Genomic DNA, 21,398 nt, shown 5'->3' with positions numbered 1-21,398 from the left:
TCATTGTATTCCGTTTATATTTACATCTAACACAATTTCCCAACTCGTATGGAAACGGGGTTTGTAGTATTGATGATGTCACCTTCTTTGTTTCAGGGCTACCAGGTGTCGCTGAAGAGCACGCGGGCGCCCATCGACGTCTTCCTCTGCCCGGACGACAGCTCTGGCGTCTGCAGCCCCGTGACCGGAAGCAGTCCGGAAAAAGTCAACCTCTCCCCGCCGCCACGTCACCGGCAGCAGACACGACCTCGCCGCGCGACGTCGCCGGGCAAAGAGCGAAGCACCACAGCGGCCTTAGAGGTGGCGTTGTCCTCGCCGCTGTCCACGTCCTCTACGGTGACGGCAGCATCTCAGCCGGGCGCCTCGCTAGCCGGTGACACAGGTGCGTGATTTAAAGCACTTTAAGGAACGGCTGGGTCAAATATGTCTTATGTCTTGTACAAAAGCAGTGAAGTTGTGTAAATGGTCAATAAAAAGAGAATACAACAAATCCTTTTCAACTTATATTCAATTGAATAGACTGCAAAGACAAGATATTTCCAAAAGGGAATAAGCGGTAGAAAATGGATGGATGGATGGATGGACTACAGGCAGGCCAGTCTAGTACCCGCACTCTTTTACTATGAAGCCACGTTGATGTAACACGTGGATTGGCATTGTCTTGCTGAAATAAGCAGGGGCGTCCATGACAGGCAGGCCAGTCTAGTACCCGCACTTTTTTCAATGTCTGGACTACAGGCAGGCCAGTCTAGTACCCGCACTCTTTTACTATGAAGCCACGTTGATGTAACACGTGGATTGGCATTGTCTTGCTGAAATAAGCAGGGGCGTCCATGACAGGCAGGCCAGTCTAGTACCCGCACTTTTTTTTTTTTTGTCTTGCTGAAATAAGCAGGGGCGTCCATGACAGGCAGGCCAGTCTAGTACCCGCACTTTTTTTTTTTTTAGTACCCGCACTTTTTTCAATGTCTGGACTACAGGCAGGCCAGTCTAGTACCCGCACTCTTTTACTACGAAGCCACGTTGATGTAACACGTGGCTTGGCATTGTCTTGCTGAAATAAGCAGGGGCGTCCATGACAGGCAGGCCAGTCTAGTACCCGCACTTTTTTTTTTTTTAGTACCCGCACTTTTTTCAATGTCTGGACTACAGGCAGGCCAGTCTAGTACCCGCACTCTTTTACTACGAAGCCACGTTGATGTAACACGTGGATTGGCATTGTCTTGCTGAAATAAGCAGGGGCGTCCATGACAGGCAGGCCAGTCTAGTACCCGCACTTTTTTTTTTTTGTCTTGCTGAAATAAGCAGGGGCGTCCATGACAGGCAGGCCAGTCTAGTACCCGCACTTTTTTTTTTTTTTAGTACCTGCACTTTTTTCAATGTCTGGACTACAGGCAGGCCAGTCTAGTACCCGCACTCTTTTACTACGAAGCCACGTTGATGTAACACGTGGCTTGGCATTGTCTTGCTGAAATAAGCAGGGGCGTCCATGACAGGCAGGCCAGTCTAGTACCCGCACTTTTTTTTTTTTTGTCTTGCTGAAATAAGCAGGGGCGTCCATGACAGGCAGGCCAGTCTAGTACCCGCACTTTTTTTTTTTTTTAGTACCCGCACTTTTTTCAATGTCTGGACTACAGGCAGGCCAGTCTAGTACCCGCACTCTTTTACTATGAAGCCACGTTGATGTAACACGTGGCTTGGCATTGTCTTGCTGAAATAAGCAGGGGCGTCCATGACAGGCAGGCCAGTCTAGTACCCGCACTTTTTTTTTTTTTGTCTTGCTGAAATAAGCAGGGGCGTCCATGACAGGCAGGCCAGTCTAGTACCCGCACTTTTTTTTTTTTTAGTACCCGCACTTTTTTCAATGTCTGGACTACAGGCAGGCCAGTCTAGTACCCGCACTCTTTTACTACGAAGCCACGTTGATGTAACACGTGGATTGGCATTGTCTTGCTGAAATAAGCAGGGGCGTCCATGACAGACAGGCCAGTCTAGTACCCGCACTTTTTTTTTTTTTGTCTTGCTGAAATAAGCAGGGGCGTCCATGACAGGCAGGCCAGTCTAGTACCCGCACTTTTCTTTTTTTAGTACCCGCACTTTTTTCAATGTCTGGACTACAGGCAGGCCAGTCTAGTACCCGCACTCTTTTACTATGAAGCCACGTTGATGTAACACGTGGCTTGGCATTGTCTTGCTGAAATAAGCAGGGGCGTCCATGACAGGCAGGCCAGTCTAGTACCCGCACTTTTTTTTTTTTTTGTCTTGCTGAAATAAGCAGGGGCGTCCATGACAGGCAGGCCAGTCTAGTACCCGCACTTTTTTCAATGTCTGGACTACAGGCAGGCCAGACTAGTACCCGCACTCTTTTACTACGAAGCCACGTTGATGTAACACGTGGATTGGCATTGTCTTGCTGAAATAAGCAGGGGCGTCCATGACAGGCAGGCCAGTCTAGTACCCGCACTTTTTTTTTTTTTTGTCTTGCTGAAATAAGCAGGGGCGTCCATGACAGGCAGGCCAGTCTAGTACCCGCACTTTTTTTTTTTTAGTACCCGCACTTTTTTCAATGTCTGGACTACAGGCAGGCCAGTCTAGTACCCGCACTCTTTTACTATGAAGCCACGTTGATGTAACACGTGGCTTGGCATTGTCTTGCTGAAATAAGCAGGGGCGTCCATGACAGGCAGGCCAGTCTAGTACCCGCACTTTTTTTTTTTTTGTCTTGCTGAAATAAGCAGGGGCGTCCATGACAGGCAGGCCAGTCTAGTACCCGCACTTTTTTTTTTTTTAGTACCCGCACTTTTTTCAATGTCTGGACTACAGGCAGGCCAGTCTAGTACCCGCACTCTTTTACTACGAAGCCACGTTGATGTAACACGTGGATTGGCATTGTCTTGCTGAAATAAGCAGGGGCGTCCATGACAGACAGGCCAGTCTAGTACCCGCACTTTTTTTTTTTTTGTCTTGCTGAAATAAGCAGGGGCGTCCATGACAGGCAGGCCAGTCTAGTACCCGCACTTTTCTTTTTTTAGTACCCGCACTTTTTTCAATGTCTGGACTACAGGCAGGCCAGTCTAGTACCCGCACTCTTTTACTATGAAGCCACGTTGATGTAACACGTGGCTTGGCATTGTCTTGCTGAAATAAGCAGGGGCGTCCATGACAGGCAGGCCAGTCTAGTACCCGCACTTTTTTTTTTTTTGTCTTGCTGAAATAAGCAGGGGCGTCCATGACAGGCAGGCCAGTCTAGTACCCGCACTTTTTTTTTTTTAGTACCCGCACTTTTTTCAATGTCTGGACTACAGGCAGGCCAGACTAGTACCCGCACTCTTTTACTACGAAGCCACGTTGATGTAACACGTGGATTGGCATTGTCTTGCTGAAATAAGCAGGGGCCTCCATGACAGGCAGGCCAGTCTAGTACCCGCACTTTTTTTTTTTTTTGTCTTGCTGAAATAAGCAGGGGCGTCCATGACAGGCAGGCCAGTCTAGTACCCGCACTTTTTTTTTTTTAGTACCCGCACTTTTTTCAATGTCTGGACTACAGGCAGGCCAGTCTAGTACCCGCACTCTTTTACTATGAAGCCACGTTGATGTAACACGTGGATTGGCATTGTCTTGCTGAAATAAGCAGGGGCGTCCATGACAGGCAGGCCAGTCTAGTACCCGCACTTTTTTTTTTTTAGTACCCGCACTTTTTTCAATGTCTGGACTACAGGCAGGCCAGTCTAGTACCCGCACTCTTTTACTACGAAGCCACGTTGATGTAACACGTGGATTGGCATTGTCTTGCTGAAATAAGCAGGGGCGTCCATGACAGGCAGGCCAGTCTAGTACCCGCACTTTTTTTTTTTTTGTCTTGCTGAAATAAGCAGGGGCGTCCATGACAGGCAGGCCAGTCTAGTACCCGCACTTTTTTCAATGTCTGGACTACAGGCAGGCCAGTCTAGTACCCGCACTCTTTTACTATGAAGCCACGTTGATGTAACACGTGGCTTGGCATTGTCTTGCTGAAAAAAGCAGGGGCGTCCATGACAGGCAGGCCAGTCTAGTACCCGCACTTTTTTTTTTTTTGTCTTGCTGAAATAAGCAGGGGCGTCCATGACAGGCAGGCCAGTCTAGTACCCGCACTTTTTTTTTTTAGTACCCGCACTTTTTTCAATGTCTGGACTACAGGCAGGCCAGTCTAGTACCCGCACTCTTTTACTACGAAGCCACGTTGATGTAACACGTGGATTGGCATTGTCTTGCTGAAATAAGCAGGGGCGTCCATGACAGGCAGGCCAGTCTAGTACCCGCACTTTTTTTTTTTTTGTCTTGCTGAAATAAGCAGGGGCGTCCATGACAGGCAGGCCAGTCTAGTACCCGCACTTTTTTTTTTTTAGTGCCCGCACTTTTTTCAATGTCTGGACTACAGGCAGGCCAGTCTAGTACCCGCACTCTTTTACTACGAAGCCACGTTGATGTAACACGTGGATTGGCATTGTCTTGCTGAAATAAGCAGGGGCGTCCATGACAGGCAGGCCAGTCTAGTACCCGCACTTTTTTTTTTTTTGTCTTGCTGAAATAAGCAGGGGCGTCCATGACAGGCAGGCCAGTCTAGTACCCGCACTTTTTTTTTTTAGTACCCGCACTTTTTTCAATGTCTGGACTACAGGCAGGCCAGTCTAGTACCCGCACTCTTTTACTATGAAGCCACGTTGATGTAACACGTGGCTTGGCATTGTCTTGCTGAAATAAGCAGGGGCGTCCATGACAGGCAGGCCAGTCTAGTACCCGCACTTTTTTTTTTTTGTCTTGCTGAAATAAGCAGGGGCTTCCATGACAGGCAGGCCAGTCTAGTACCCGCACTTTTTTTTTTTTAGTACCCGCACTTTTTTCAATGTCTGGACTACAGGCAGGCTAGTCTAGTACCCGCACTCTTTTACTACGAAGCCACGTTGATGTAACACGTGCATTGGCATTGTCTTGCTGAAATAAGCAGGGGCGTCCATGACAGGCAGGCCAGTCTAGTACCCTCACTTTTTTTTTTTTTTTGTCTTGCTGAAATAAGCAGGGGCGTCCATGACAGGCAGGCCAGTCTAGTACCTGCACTTTTTTTTTTTTAGTACCCGCACTTTTTTCAATGTCTGGACTACAGGCAGGCCAGTCTAGTACCCGCACTCTTTTACTACGAAGCCACGTTGATGTAACACGTGGATTGGCATTGTCTTGCTGAAATAAGCAGGGGCGTCCATGACAGGCAGGCCAGTCTAGTACCCGCACTTTTTATTTTTTTTTGTCTTGCTGAAATAAGCAGGGGCGTCCATGACAGGCAGGCCAGTCTAGTACCCGCACTTTTTTTTTTTTTTTAGTACCCGCACTTTTTTCAATGTCTGGACTACAGGCAGGCCAGTCTAGTACCCGCACTCTTTTACTACGAAGCCACATTGATGTAACACGTGGCTTGGCATTGTCTTGCTGAAATAAGCAGGGGCGTCCATGACAGGCAGGCCAGTCTAGTACCCGCACTCTTTTACTACGAAGCCACGTTGATGTAACACGTGGATTGGCATTGTCTTGCTGAAATAAGCAGGGGCGTCCATGGTAACGTTGCTTGGATGGCAACATATGTTGCTCCAAAAGCTGTATGTACCTTTCAGCATTAATGGTGCCTTCACAGATGTGTAAGTTACCCATGTCTTGGGCACTAATACACCCCCATACCATCACACATGCTGCCTTTTACACTTTCACCCTAGAACAGTTCCCATGCTTCTTTTCCTCTTTGGTCCACAGTTTCCAAAACAATTTAAAATGTGGACTCGTCAGACCACAGAACACTTTTCCACTTTGTATCAGTCCATCTAAGATGAGCTCAGGCCCAGCAAAGCCGGTGCCGTTTCTGGGTGTTGTTGATAAATGGCTTTGGCTTTGCATAGTAGAGTTTTAACTTGCACTTACAGATGTAGGGACCAACTGTAGTTACCCGACGGTGGTTTTCTGAACTTGTTCCTGAGCCCATGTGGTGATATCCTTTACACACTGATGTGGCTTTTTGATGCAGTACCGCCTGAGGGATCCAAGGTGCGTAACATCATGGCTTACGTGCAGTGATTTCTCCAGATTCTCTGAACCTTTTGATGATATTACGGAGCGTAGATGGTGAAATCCCTAAATTCCTTGTTGAGAAATGTTGTTCTTAAACAATTTGCTCAGGCATTTGTTGACAAAGTGGTGACCCTCGCCCCCGTCCTTGTTTGTGAACGACTGAGCATTTCGTGGAAGCTGCTTTTATACCCAATCATGGCACCCACCTGTTCCCAATTAGCCCGTTCACCTGTGGGATGTTCCAAATAAGTCTTTGATGAGCATTCCTCAACTTTCTCACTCTTTTTTGCCACTTTTTTGAAACATGTTGCAGGCATCAAATTCCAATTAAGCTAATACAGGTAAAAGCCAGTAAATTAGAATATTTTGAAAAACTTGATTTATTTCAGTAATTGCATTCAAAAGGTGTAACTTGTACATTATATTTATTCATTGCACACAGACTGATGCATTCAAATGTTTATTTCATTTAATTTTGATGATTTGAAGTGGCAACAAATGAAAATCCAAAATTCCGTGTGCCACAAAATTAGAATATTACTTAAGGCTAATACAAAAAAGGGATTTTTAGAAATGTTGGCCAACTGAAAAGTATGAAAATGAAAAATATGAGCATGTACAATACTCAATACTTGGTTGGAGCTCCTTTTGCCTCAATTACTGCGTTAATGCGGCGTGGCATGGAGTCGATGAGTTTCTGGCACTGCTCAGGTGTTATGAGAGCCCAGGTTGCTCTGATAGTGGCCTTCAACTCTTCTGCGTTTTTGGCTCTGGCATTCTGCATCTTCCTTTTCACAGATTTTCTATGGGGCTAAGGTCAGGGGAGTTGGCGGGCCAATTTAGAACAGAAATACCATGGTCCGTAAACCAGGCACGGGTAGATTTTGCGCTGTGTGCAGGCGCCAAGTCCTGTTGGAACTTGAAATCTCCATCTCCATAGAGCAGGTCAGCAGCAGGAAGCATGAAGTGCTCTAAAACTTGCTGGTAGACGGCTGCGTTGACCCTGGATCTCAGGAAACAGAGTGGACCGACACCAGCAGATGACATGGCACCCCAAACCATCACCCAACCATGCAAATTTTGCATTTCCTTTGGAAATCGAGGTCCCAGAGTCTGGAGGAAGACAGGAGAGGCACAGGATCCACGTTGCCTGAAGTCTAGTGTAAAGTTTCCACCATCAGTGATGGTTTGGGGTGCCATGTCATCTGCTGGTGTCGGTCCACTCTGTTTCCTGAGATCCAGGGTCAACGCAGCCGTCTACCAGCAAGTTTTAGAGCACTTCATGCTTCCTGCTGCTGACCTGCTCTATGGAGATGGAGATTTCAAGTTCCAACAGGACTTGGCGCCTGCACACAGCGCAAAATCTACCCGTGCCTGGTTTACGGACCATGGTATTTCTGTTCTAAATTGGCCCGCCAACTCCCCTGACCTTAGCCCCATAGAAAATCTGTGGGGTATTGTGAAAAGGAAGATGCAGAATGCCAGACCCAAAAACGCAGAAGAGTTGAAGGCCACTATCAGAGCAACCTGGGCTCTCATAACACCTGAGCAGTGCCAGAAACTCATCGACTCCATGCCACGCCGCATTAACGCAGTAATTGAGGCAAAAGGAGCTCCAACCAAGTATTGAGTATTGTACATGCTCATATTTTTCATTTTCATACTTTTCAGTTGGCCAACATTTCTAAAAATCCCTTTTTTGTATTAGCCTTAAGTAATATTCTAATTTTGTGACACACGGAATTTTGGATTTTCATTTGTTGCCACTTCAAATCATCAAAATTAAATGAAATAAACATTTGAATGCATCAGTCTGTGTGCAATGAATAAATATAATGTACAAGTTACACCTTTTGAATGCAATTACTGAAATAAATCAAGTTTTTCAAAATATTCTAATTTACTGGCTCTTACCTGTATTTGTAAAAAAAAATAATAATAATAAAGTTTTCCAGTTCGAATGATAAATATTTTGCCTTTGCAGTCTATTCAATTGAAAATAAGTTGCAGGCATCAAATTCCAAATTAGTTAATATTTACAAAAAAATACGTTTTCCACTTCTAACATGAAATATCTTGTCTTTGCAGTCTATTCAATTGAATATAAGTTGAAAAGGATTTGTTGTATTCTCCTTTCATTTACCATTTACACAACGTGACAACTTCACTGGTTTTGGGCTTTTGTACATGCATGCACATTACTTTAAGTACCGTATTTTCCGCACCATAAGGCGCCCTGGGTTATAAGCCGCGCCTTCAATGAACGGCATATTTCAAAACTTTGTCCACCTATAAGCCGCCCCGTGTTGTAAGCCGCATCTAACTGCGCTAAAGGAATGTCAAAAAAACAGTCAGATAGGTCAGTCAAACTTTAATAATATATTAAAAACCAGCGTGATGTGGGCGCGCATGGAGTCGTATATCAACATGGACGGAGCTGCGTGAAAAAAGCCACCCGGCCTCTTCGCGTAAACTTACCTTAACCACTCGCTCATCTTTTCTTCATCCATCCATCCCTTCGAGTTAGCTTTTATGATGACGCCGGCTGGAAAGGTCTCTTTTGGCAAGGTCTTCCTTTTGAATATCACCATGGGTGGAAGTTTCTGGCCATTAGCATGGCAAGCTAGAACCACAGTGAAGGACGACTTCTCATTCCCTGTGGTGCGAATATTCACCGTACGTGCTCCCGTTGTATCCACAGTGCGGTTCACAGGAATATCAAAAGTCAGTGGAACCTCGTCCATGTTGATAATGTTCTCTGGCCGGATCTTTTTTTCAGCTATCTTGTTTTTACAATATGCACGGAAAGTAGCCAGCTTTTCTTGAAAGTCTTTAGGCAGTTGCTGTGAAATAGTAATCCGTGTGCGGATGGAGAGATTGCGTCTTTTCATGAACCGGATCCCTGACGCTTAGTAGGAGCCATTTTGTGGTCTTTACAGATGTAAACACACAAAGGAAATGAAACGTACGGTATACCCGCGCGCTTTTTCTTCTTCTATGCGGGCGGGTGGTTGCTTACAGTAGAAGAAGAAGCGCTTCCTGTTCTATGGGGGCGGGTGCTTACCTTGGCGGTTGCTTGCGTAGAAGAAGAAGCGCTTCCTGTTCTACCGGGAAAAAAGATGGCGGCTGTTTACCGAAGTTGCGAGATCGAAACTTTATGAAAAGCGTAGCATCTAAAAACTTATAAATGCATGACATTTTTAGTTGTTGGTGTCTTAATAGTAGGTTGAAAATCAAAATGAAATGTGTCAAATTCAAAATTTACAAAAAAAAATAAAAAAATGTACATAACCCAATGGTCCTACAGTTATGCTGTCGACCAAAATAAGGGTAGCAAAATTCTACATTTTGACCTGTTTGCGGGTTTTATTTAGGTCACAAATTTATATTTTAAAAATAGAGCATTTTTTAAAATGTTTTTTTTATTATTTATTTATTTAGTTTAACTCTGTAAAGCATAATATTTTTGTATCTTAATAGCATAACCAAAAGAAATACTAGCCCATAAAAAAACAAGCATTTTTTAAAATGTTTTTGAATTATTTTAATATTTATTTATTTAGTTTATCTCTGCAAAATATATATATTTTTGTATCTTAATAGCATAACCAAAAGAAATACTAGCCCATAAAAAAGCAAGCATTTTTTAAAATGTTTTTTTATTATTTTAATATTTATTTATTTAGTTTATCTCTGCAAAATATATATATTTTTGTATCTTAATAGCATAACAAAAAATACTTCTCCATAAAATACATTGTTTTGTTTTTATTACTGTAATATGTATTTAATTAGTTAAATCATTTTAGTGTAACTCTTTAAAACATTTATTTTATAGTATAACCAAAATAATTTACTGCCACATAAAATACGGCATTTTTAAAACATGTTTATTTTAATATTTATTTCCGTAAAGCATGTTTATTTGTGTATCTTAACAGCAAAATAAAAATACTGCCCCATAAAGTACAAAGTGTATTTTTAAAATTATTTTTATTGAATATTTAGTTTAACTCTCCAAAACTTATATATTTTTGTATCTTAATAGCATAACAAAAAATACTTCCCCAAAAATACAAAGTGCATTGTTTTATGTTTTTATTGCTGTAATAATTATTTATTTATTTAGAGTAACTCTTTAAAATATTTATTTTATAATATAACCAAAATAGATACTGCCCCATAAAATATGGGCATTTAATAATGTTTTTATTTGATTTATTTAGTTTATTTCCATAAAACATGTTTATTGTTGTATACTAGTAGCATAACCAAAATACGGCATTTTTAAAACATGTTTATTTTAATATTTATTTAGTTTATTTCCGTAAAGCATGTTTATTTGTGTATCTTAACAGCAAAATAAAAATACTGCCCCATAAAGTACAAAGTGTATTTTTAAAATTATTTTTATTGAATATTTATTTAGTTTAACTCTCTAAAACTTATATATTTTTGTATCTTAATAGCATAACAAAAAATACTTCCCCAAAAATACAAAGTGCATTGTTTTATGTTTTTATTGCTGTAATAATTATTTATTTATTTAGAGTAACTCTTTAAAACATTTCTTTTATAATATAACCAAAATAGATACTGCCCCATAAAATGTGGGCATTTAAAAATGTTTTTATTTGATTTATTTAGTTTATTTCCATAAAACGTGTTTATTTTTGTATACTAATAGCATAACAAAAATGTTGCCTCATAAAGTACATAATGCATTTTTTAAAATGTTTTTTATTCAATATTTATTTAGATTATTTCAGTAAAACATGTTTATTTTTGTATCTTAATAGCATAATAAAAATACTGCCCCATAAAGGTCACAAATTTATATTATACAAATACAGCATTTTTTTAAATGTTTTTTATTATTTATTTATTTAGTTTAACTCGGTAAAGCATAATATTTTTGTATCTTAATAGCATAACCAAAAGAAATACTAGCCCATAAAAAAGCAAGCATTTTTTAAAATGTTTTTGTATTATTTTAATATTTATTTATTTAGTTTATCTCTGCAAAATATATATATTTTTGTATCTTAATAGCATAACAAAAAATACTTCTCCATAAAATACATTGTTTTGTTTTTATTACTGGAATATGTATTTAATTAGTTAAATCATTTTAGTGTAACTCTTTAAAACATTTATTTTATAGTATAACCAAAATAGTTTACTGCCACACAAAATACGGAATTTTTAAAACATGTTTATTTTAATATTTATTTCCGTAAAGCATGTTTATTTGTGTATCTTAACAGCATAATAAAAATACTGCCCCATAAAGTACAAAGTGTATTTTTAGAATTATTTGTATTGAATATTTATTTAGTTTAACTCTCTAAAACGTATATATTTTTGTATCTTAATAACATAACAAAAAATACTTCCCCAAAAATACAAAGTGCATTGTTTTATGTTTTTATTGCTGTAATAATTATTTATTTATTTAGAGTAACTCTTTAAAACATTTCTTTTATAATATAACCAAAATAGATACTGCCCCATAAAATATGGGCATTTAATAATGTTTTTATTTGATTTATTTTTTTTTTCTCCATAAAACGTGTTTATTTTTGTATACTAATAGCATAACCAAAATACGGCATTTTTAAAACATGTTTATTTTAATATTTATTTAGTTTATTTCCGTAAAGCATGTTTATTTGTGTATCTTAACAGCATAATAAAAATACTGCCCCATAAAGTACAAAGTGTATTTTTAAAATTATTTTTATTGAATATTTATTTAGTTTAACTCTCTAAAACTTATATATTTTTGTATCTTAATAGCATAACAAAAAATACTTCCCCAAAAATACAAAGTGCATTGTTTTATGTTTTTATTGCTGTAATAATTATTTATTTATTTAGAGTAACTCTTTAAAACATTTATTTTATAATATAACCAAAATAGATACTGCCCCATAAAATATGGGCATTTAAATTTTTTTATTTGATTTATTTAGTTTATTTCCATAAAACGTGTTTATTTTTGTATACTAATAGCATAACAAAAATGTTGCCTCATAAAGTACATAATGTATTTTTTAAAATGTTTTTTATTCAATATTTATTTAGATTATTTCAGTAAAACATGTTTATTTTTGTATCTTAATAGCATAATAAAAATACTGCCCCATAAAGTACATTGGTCGGTGTGTTTATTACTGTAATTTATATTTAATTATTTAGTTTAACTCTTTAAAACATTTATTTTATAGTATAACCAAAATAGATACCGACCCATAAAATACATGCATTTAAAAAAAAAATTTATTTTAATATTTATTTAGTTTATTTCCGTAAAACATGTTTATTTTTGTATCTTAATAGCATAATGAAAATACTGCCCCATAAAGTACACTTGTTTTTATTACCATAATAACTCGTTGAACTCTTTAAAGCATATTTATTTTATATTATAACCAAAATAGATAGTGCCCCATAAAATATGGGCATTTTTGAAAATGTTTATTTTAATATTTATTTATGTACTTAGTTTAACTCGGTAAAGCACAATATTTTTGTATCTTAATAGCATAACCAAATAAATACAAGCATTTTTTTTGTAATGTTTTTTATATTTTTTATATTTATTTATTTAGTTTCTCTCTGCAAAACATATATATTTTGTATCTTAATAGCATAACAAACAATACTTCCCCATAAAATACATTGTTTTATGTTTAGTTAGTTTTAGTTTAACTCTTCAAAAAACATTTATTTTATAGTATAACCAAAATACATACCGACTCATTAAATACGCGCATTTTTAAAAAATGTGTATTTTAATATTTATTTAGTATATTTCCGTAACCCATGTTTATTTTTGTATCTTAATAGCATAACATAATAATCCCATTTTTAAAAGGATTTGTATTCAATATTTATTCAGTTTAACTCTGTAAAACATATATATTTTTGTATCTTAATAGCATAACAAAACAATACTTCCCCAAAAATACATAGTGCATTGTTTTTTTTTACCATAATATTTATTAAGTTGAATTCTTTAAAACATATTTAATTTATGATATAACCAAAACAGGTACTGCCCCATAAAATACGGGCATTTTGTAAGATTTTTATTTTATTTATTTAGTTTATTTCCGTTTATTTTTGTATCTTATTAGCGTAACAAAAATATTGCCTCATAAAATACATAGTGCATTTTTTTAAATGATTTTTTTTCAATATTTATTTAGTTTAACTCTCTAAAAAATATATTTTTCAATCTTAATAACTTAAAAAAAATACCGCCTCATAAAATAGTGGATTTTTAAAATGTGTTTTTTATTAAATGTTTTATCTTAATAGCACAGCAAAAATAAATACTGCCTCATAAAATACACAGTGCATTTAAATATATATATTTATTTATTTTTAATATTTTTTTATTTGATTTAACTTGGTAAAGCATATTGATTTTCATATCTTAATAGCATAACCAAAAAAATAACGCTTTATCTGTGTTGAAGTTTTTCTTTGCTTTAGACCATTTTGTGAAGAAGAAGAAAAAAGAAACCACACATTTTGTCAATTTTGTGTATTTTTAGGCCACTGGTTTATTTCAAAAGCATACATGGTGCGTTAAAAATGTAATATTTATGTACTTGTTTTTTTTAAGCTCTGCAAATCAGTTCCAGTTGATGTGATCAAGATTTGAGTGTTTTTATGCAGTTTTTGTTGACGTTGTCCTTCTCTATGGCAGAATATATATTTTTGTATCTTAATAGCATAACAAAAAAATACTTCCCCAAAAATACATAGTGCATTGTTTTTTTTTACCATAATATTTATTTAGTTGAACTCTTTAAAACATATTTAGTTTATAATATAATCAAAATAGGTAATGCCCCATAAAATACGGGCATTTTGTAAGATTTCTATTTTATTTATTTAGTTTATTTCCGTTTATTTTTGTATCTTATTAGCGTAACAAAAATATTGCCTCATAAAATACATTTTTTTAAATGATTTTTATTCAACATTTATTTAGTTTAACTCGCTAAAAAATATATTTTTCAATCTTAATAACTTAAAAAAAATACCGCCTCATAAAATAGTGGATTTTTAAAATGTGTTTTTTATTAAATGTTTTATCTTAATAGCACAGCAAAAATAAATACTGTCTCATAAAATACACAGTGCATTTAAATATATATATATATATTTTTAATATTTTTTGATTTGATTTAACTTGGTAAAGCATATTGATTTTCATATCTTAATAGCATAACCAAAAAAATAACGCTTTATCTGTGTTGAAGTTTTTCTTTGCTTTAGACTATTTTGTGAAGAAGAAGAAAAAAGAAAGCACACATTTTGGCAATTTTGTGTATTTTTAGGCCACTGGTTTATTTCAAAAGCATACATGGTGCGTTAAAAATGTAATATTTATGTACTTGTTTTTTTTAAGCTCTGCAAATCAGTTCCAGTTGATGTGATCAAGATTTGCGTGTTTTTATGCAGTTTTTGTTGACATTGTCCTTCTCTATGGCAGAATTTATATTTTTGTATCTTAATAGCATAACAAAAAATACTTCTCCAAAAATACATAGTGCATTGTTTTTTTTACCATAATATTTATTTAGTTGAACTCTTTAAAACGTATTTAATTTATAATATAACCAAAATAGGTACTTCCCCATAAAATACGGGCATTTTGTAAGATTTTTTATTTTATTTATTTAGTTTATTTCCGTTTATTTTTGTATCTTATTAGCGTAACAAAAATATTGCCTCATAAAATACATTTTTTTAAATGATTTTTATTCAACATTTATTTAGTTTAACTCTCTAAAAAATATATTTTTCAATCTTAATAACTTAAAAAAAATACCGCCTCATAAAATAGTGGATTTTTAAAATGTGTTTTTTATTAAATGTTTTATCTTAATAGCACAGCAAAAATAAATACTGCCTCATAAAATACACAGTGCATTTAAATATATATATTTATTTATTTTTAATATTTTTTTATTTGATTTAACTTGGTAAAGCATATTGATTTTCATATCTTAATAGCATAACCAAAAAAATAACGCTTTATCTGTGTTGAAGTTTTTCTTTGCTTTAGACTATTTTGTGAAGAAGAAGAAAAAAGAAACCACACATTTTGGCAATTTTGTGTATTTTTAGGCCACTGGTTTATTTCAAAAGCATACATGGTGCGTTAAAAATGTAATATTTATGTACTTGTTTTTTTTAAGCTCTGCAAATCAGTTCCAGTTGATGTGATCAAGATTTGAGTGTTTTTATGCAGTTTTTGTTGACATTGTCCTTCTCTATGGCAGAATATATATTTTTGTATCTTAATAGCATAACAAAAAATACTTCTCCAAAAATACATAGTACATTGTTTTTTTTACCATAATATTTATGTAGTTGAACTCTTTAAAACATATTTAATTTATAATATAACCAAAATAGGTAATGCCCCATAAAATACGGGCATTTTGTAAGATTTTTATTTTATTTATTTAGTTTATTTCCGTTTATTTTTGTATCTTATTAGCGTAACAAAAATATTGCCTCATAAAATACATAGTGCATTTTTTTTAATGATTTTTATTCAACATTTATTTAGTTTAACTCTCTAAAAAATATATTTTTAATCTTAATAACTTAAAAAAAATACCGCCTCATAAAATAGTGGATTTTTAAAATGTGTTTTTTATTAAATGTTTTATCTTAATAGCACAGCAAAAATAAATACTGCCTCGTAAAATACACAGTGCATTTAAATATATATATATATATATATATTTATTTTTAATATTTTTTGATTTGATTTAACTTGGTAAAGCATATTGATTTTCATTTCTTAATAGCATAACCAAAAAAATAACGCTTTATCTGTGTTGAAGTTTTTCTTTGCTTTAGACTATTTTGTGTAGAAGAAGAAAAAAGAAACCACACATTTTGGCAATTTTGTGTATTTTTAGGCCACTGGTTTATTTCAAAAGCATACATGGTGCGTTAAAAATGTAATATTTATGTACTTGTTTTTTTTAAGCTCTGCAAATCAGTTCCAGTTGATGTGATCAAGATTTGCGTGTTTTTATGCAGTTTTTGTTGACATTGTCCTTCTCTATGGCAGAATATATATTTTTGTATCTTAATAGCATAACAAAAAAATACTTCCCCAAAAATACATAGTGCATTGTTTTTTTTTACCATAATATTTATTTAGTTGAACTCTTTAAAACATATTTAATTTATAATATAACCAAAATAGGTAATGCCCCATAAAATACGGGCATTTTGTAAGATTTTTATTTTATTTATTTAGTTTATTTCCGGGGGTTTTTCCGTTGATTTTTGTATCTTATTAGCGTAACAAAAATATTGCCTCATAAAATACGTAGTGCATTTTTTTAAATGATTTTTATTCAACATTTATTTAGTTTAACTCTCTAAAAAATATATTTTTCAATCTTAATAACTTAAAAAAAATACTGCCTCATAAAATAGCGGATTTTTAAAATGTGTTTTTTATTAAATGTTTTATCTTAATAGCACAGCAAAAATAAATACTGCCTCATAAAATACACAGTGCATTTAATATATATATATATATATATATATATATATATATATATATATATATATATATATATATATATATATATATTTATTTTTAATATTTTTTGATTTTTTTGATTATATATAATCCGATTAATAGTCCAAATTAAAAGTGGAAATCTGATTTTTGGCCCATGTTGAGAACAGAAGTAACGTTAAGAGCACACCAAATTTGAACGTGATCAAAATAAAACTGGGGGCTGTGTTCTGCAAACAAGAATCCGATAAATAACCCAAATTAAAAGTGGAAATCTGATTTTTGGCCCATGTTGAGAACAGAAGTAACGTTAAGAGCACACCAAATTTGAACGTGATCAAAATAAAACTGGGGGCTGTGTTCTGCAAACAAGAATCTGATAAATAACCCAAATTAAAAGTGGAAATCTGATTTTTGACCCATGTTGAGAACAGAAGTAACGTTAAGAGCACACCAAATTTGAACGTGATCAAAATAAAACTGGGGGCTGTGTTCTGCAAACAAGAATCCGATAAATAACCCAAATTAAAAGTGGAAATCTGATTTTTGGCCCATGTTGAGAACAGAAGTAAAGTTAAGAGCACACCAAATTTCAACATGATCAAAATAAAACTGTGGGCTGTGTTCGGAGAACAAAAATCCGATAAGAAGAAAAAAGAAACCACACATTTTGGCAATTTTGTGTATTTTTAGGCCACTGGTTTATTTCAAAAACATACATGGTGCGTTATAAATGTAATATTTATGTACTTGTTTTTTTTAAGCTCTGCAAATCAGTTCCAGTTGATGTGATCAAGATTTGAGTGTTTTTATGCAGTTTTTGTTGACATTGTCCTTCTCTATGGCAGAATCCCTTTTGGGGGGCGACCCGTTCTCCAGCCTGGGGGACATAGCCGACTTCAACTTCTCCACGGACTTCCTCAACGGTGAAGGCCTCGCCCTACCGTTGGACGGCTTCATCAACTTGTCCCCGCCTCACAGCCGCGACTACCACTTTGGGCTGGAGGACGGCACGGGCATCAGCGAATTGTTCGACTGCGACTTTGGCGACCTGTCGCAGGTTTTGGGGGAAAGCTAGAAGGACGGAGGAGATCCATGTCGGGATTGTGGGAAGCGTGGACGTTGTAATACAAGCTCTTCCTCGTTGTGCACCAGTCACAGGGCTAAAGTAGCGCGGTGGACCCTCGGAAGTTTAACAACAGTGGAATTGAACGTGGGTACAATTTTACCTTAGTTCTTCCCATTTACGTAACATTTTAGGACGTCCTTGTAAGTGCAAAAAGAAGTTATGTTTTTGGGAAATGTCCAAAACGAGCAACTTTCAGTGTTCCTTTTTAAGAACCTTTTTAAAGTTACGTGCATTAAAATGCAAACAGATTTATGTAACTGTTAATCGTAAATGTTCAAAACAATTAAACGTACTTCTAATAATGTTCCTGTTCAAGTAACATTTTTGCAAAAAAAAAAAAAAATAATTCAAAAACGATAAAACATCGCAAAATATTTTAGTTCGGTTTTCGCCGTTACCAATTAAGTAACATTCGAGCGTTGTTCAAACATGTTGGTAAAAATACATAATGCAAGTAACGATAAACCGTAACATTTGAGCGCTATTGCCATCATTTCCCTTAAAGTAACATTTTAGCATTGTTTAACATTACAAATATTCGTAAACAAATTTCCATTTTTAAAGTTAAACACCTTAAAAGTCCTTAGCATCACGTAAAAACCTTAAAATTGCAAAGACTCGTAGCAACTTTTTTTATTCGTTCTATCAAAACGACTAACATTTTCAAATCGTTAAATGTCACCGATGTGTAAAAAATTATTAAAAGTAAACGTTACGTCAATACGAGTAACGGTTTCGCATTGTTAGATGTCATCTACGTTTAAAAAGTTATCAAAAGTAAACGTTACGTCAACACGAGTAGCAGTTTTGCCTTGTTAAACGTCAACTACGTGTAAAAAGTTATCAAAAGTAACGTTAACGTCAATACGAGTAACAGTTTCGCCTTGTTAAACGTCAACTACGTGAAAAAAGTTATTAAAAGTAAACGTTAACATCAATACGAGTAACAGTTTCGCGTTGTTAAACGTCAACTACGTGTAAAAAGTTATCAAAAGTAAACGTTACGTCAATACGAGTAGCAGTTTTGCCTTGTTAAACGTCAACTACGTGTAAAAAGTTATCAAAAGTAACGTTAACGTCAATACGAGTAACAGTTTTGCCTTGTTAAACGTCAACTACGTGTAAAAAGTTATCAAAAGTAACGTTAACGTCAATACGAGTAACAGTTTCGCCTTGTTAAACGTCAACTACGTGAAAAAAGTTATTAAAAGTAAACGTTAACGTCAATACGAGTAACAGTTTCGCCTTGTTAAACGTCAACTACGTGTAAAAAGTTATCAAAAGTAACGTTAACGTTAATACGAGTAACAGTTTCGCCTTGTTAAACGTCAACTACGTGTAAAAAGTTATTCAAAGTAAACATTACGTCAACACGAGTAGCAGTTTTGCCTTGTTAAACGTCAACTACGTTTAAAAAGTTATCAAAAGTAAACATTTCGTCAACACGAGTAACAGTTTCGCTTTGTTAAACGTCAACTACGTGTAAAAAGTTATCAAAAGTAACGTTAACGTCAATACGAGTAACAGTTTCTCCTTGTTAAACGTCAACTACGTGTAAAAAGTTATTAAAAGTAAACATTACGTCAACACGAGTAGCAGTTTTGCCTTGTTAAACGTCAACTACGTGTAAAAAGTTATCAAAAGTAACGTTAACGTTAATACGAGTAACAGTTTCGCCTTGTTAAACGTCAACTACGTGTAAAAAGTTATTAAAAGTAAACGTTAACGTCAATACGAGTAACAGTTTTGCCTTGTTAAACGTCAACTACGTTTAAAAAGTTATCAAAAGTAAACATTTCGTCAACACGAGTAACAGTTTCGCTTTGTTAAACGTCAACTACGTGTAAAAAGTTATCAAAAGTAACGTTAACGTCAATACGAGTAACAGTTTCTCCTTGTTAAACGTCAACTACGTGTAAAAAGTTATTAAAAGTAAACATTACGTCAACACGAGAAGCAGTTTTGCCTTGTTAAACGTCAACTACGTGTAAAAAGTTATTAAAAGTAAACGTTACGTCAATACGAGTAACAGTTTCGCATTGTTAGATGTCATCTACGTTTAAAAAGTTATCAAAAGTAAACATTACGTCAACACGAGTAACAGTTTTGCCTTGTTAAACGTCAACTACGTGTAAAAAGTTATTAAAAGTAAACATTACGTCAACACGAGTAGCAGTTTTGCCTTGTTAAACGTCAACTACGTGTAAAAAGTTATCAAAAGTAACGTTAACGTTAATACGAGTAACAGTTTCGCCTTGTTAAACGTCAACTACGTGTAAAAAGTTATTAAAAGTAAACGTTACGTCAATACGAGTAACAGTTTCGCATTGTTAGACGTCATGTACGTGTAAAAAGTTATTAAAAGTAAACGTTACGTCAATACGAGTAACAGTTTCGCATTGTTAGATGTCATCTACGTTTAAAAAGTTATCAAAAGTAAACATTACGTCAACACGAGTAACAGTTTTGCCTTGTTAAACGTCAACTACGTGTAAAAAGTTATTAAAAGTAAACATTACGTCAACACGAGTAGCAGTTTTGCCTTGTTAAACGTCAACTACGTGTAAAAAGTTATCAAAAGTAACGTTAACGTTAATACGAGTAACAGTTTCGCCTTGTTAAACGTCAACTACGTGTAAAAAGTTATTAAAAGTAAACGTTACGTCAATACGAGTAACAGTTTCGCATTGTTAGACGTCATGTACGTGTAAAAAGTTATCAAAAGTAAACGTTACGTCAACACGAGTAGCAGTTTTGCCTTGTTAAACGTCAACTACGTGTAAAAAGTTATCAAAAGTAACGTTAACGTCAATACGAGTAACAGTTTCGCCTCGTTAAACATCAACTACGTGTAAAAAGTTATTAAAAGTAACGTTAACGTCAATACGAGTAACAGTTTCGCCTCGTTAAACGTCAACTACGTGTAAAAAGTTATCAAAAGTAACGTTAACGTCAATACGAGTAACAGTTTCGCCTTGTTAAACGTCAACTACGTGTAAAAAGTTATTCAAAGTAAACGTTAACGTCAATACGAGTAACAGTTTCGCCTCGTTAAACGTCAACTACGTGTAAAAAGTTATCAAAAGTAAGCGTTAACATAAAAACTCGAAACTTTTTTCCGTTCTATCAATTTGAGTAACATTTTAGCATCATTAAGTCATGTACGTGTAAATAGTTGTTAAGAAAAAACATTACAAAACACAAATACTTAAAAACCTGGTCAAACGTCACGTACGTGTGAAAAGAAGTCGTTAATAGCCAACGTTGGAACAAACAAGGTTCTCAGCATATCTATTATTGAAATGTAAGTTACATCGTTAAACATCGCAAATGTGAAGTTGGATAAATATCAGTTAAAGTTCAAAACTGGGAAACTCGTAAAGTACAATTTTTGCATCGTTAAACATGGCGAACGTGCAAAAAAAGGTTTACGCAAACTATTTTTACGTAACATTTTTGCATCGTTACACATCACCCGCGTGTAAAAAGTTGTCAATAGTAAACGTTAAAACTCACAGCATCTTTTTTGGTGGTAAACACTAGAAATGCTAAAACTCGCAGCGACGTTTTTTGTTCCATTTTTACAATTTAAGTAATATTTTAGCA

At 35.1% G+C, this 21,398-nt stretch overlaps 1 protein-coding gene across 1 annotated transcript in view; it reads left to right on the top strand.

The window, feature by feature from the left end:
- Positions 1 to 18,590, top strand: part of e2f1 (E2F transcription factor 1) — a 54,725-nt gene extending 36,135 nt beyond the window's left edge. Inside the window, exons 6-7 of the mRNA XM_061970310.2 lie at positions 97 to 382; positions 17,512 to 18,590. Coding sequence (XP_061826294.2) covers positions 97 to 382; positions 17,512 to 17,741 — 516 coding nt within the window. The 3' untranslated portion in view covers positions 17,742 to 18,590. The remainder of the gene's footprint in view (positions 1 to 96; positions 383 to 17,511) is intronic.
- Positions 18,591 to 21,398: the final 2,808 nt, after the last annotated feature.

The sequence above is a fragment of the Nerophis lumbriciformis genome, linkage group LG01 (genome assembly GCF_033978685.3).
Source record: "Nerophis lumbriciformis linkage group LG01, RoL_Nlum_v2.1, whole genome shotgun sequence".
Classification (NCBI taxonomy): Eukaryota; Metazoa; Chordata; class Actinopteri; order Syngnathiformes; family Syngnathidae; genus Nerophis; species Nerophis lumbriciformis.
The sequence above is the reverse complement of the archived record's forward strand: the minus strand, read 5'-3'. Positions and strand labels throughout refer to the sequence as shown.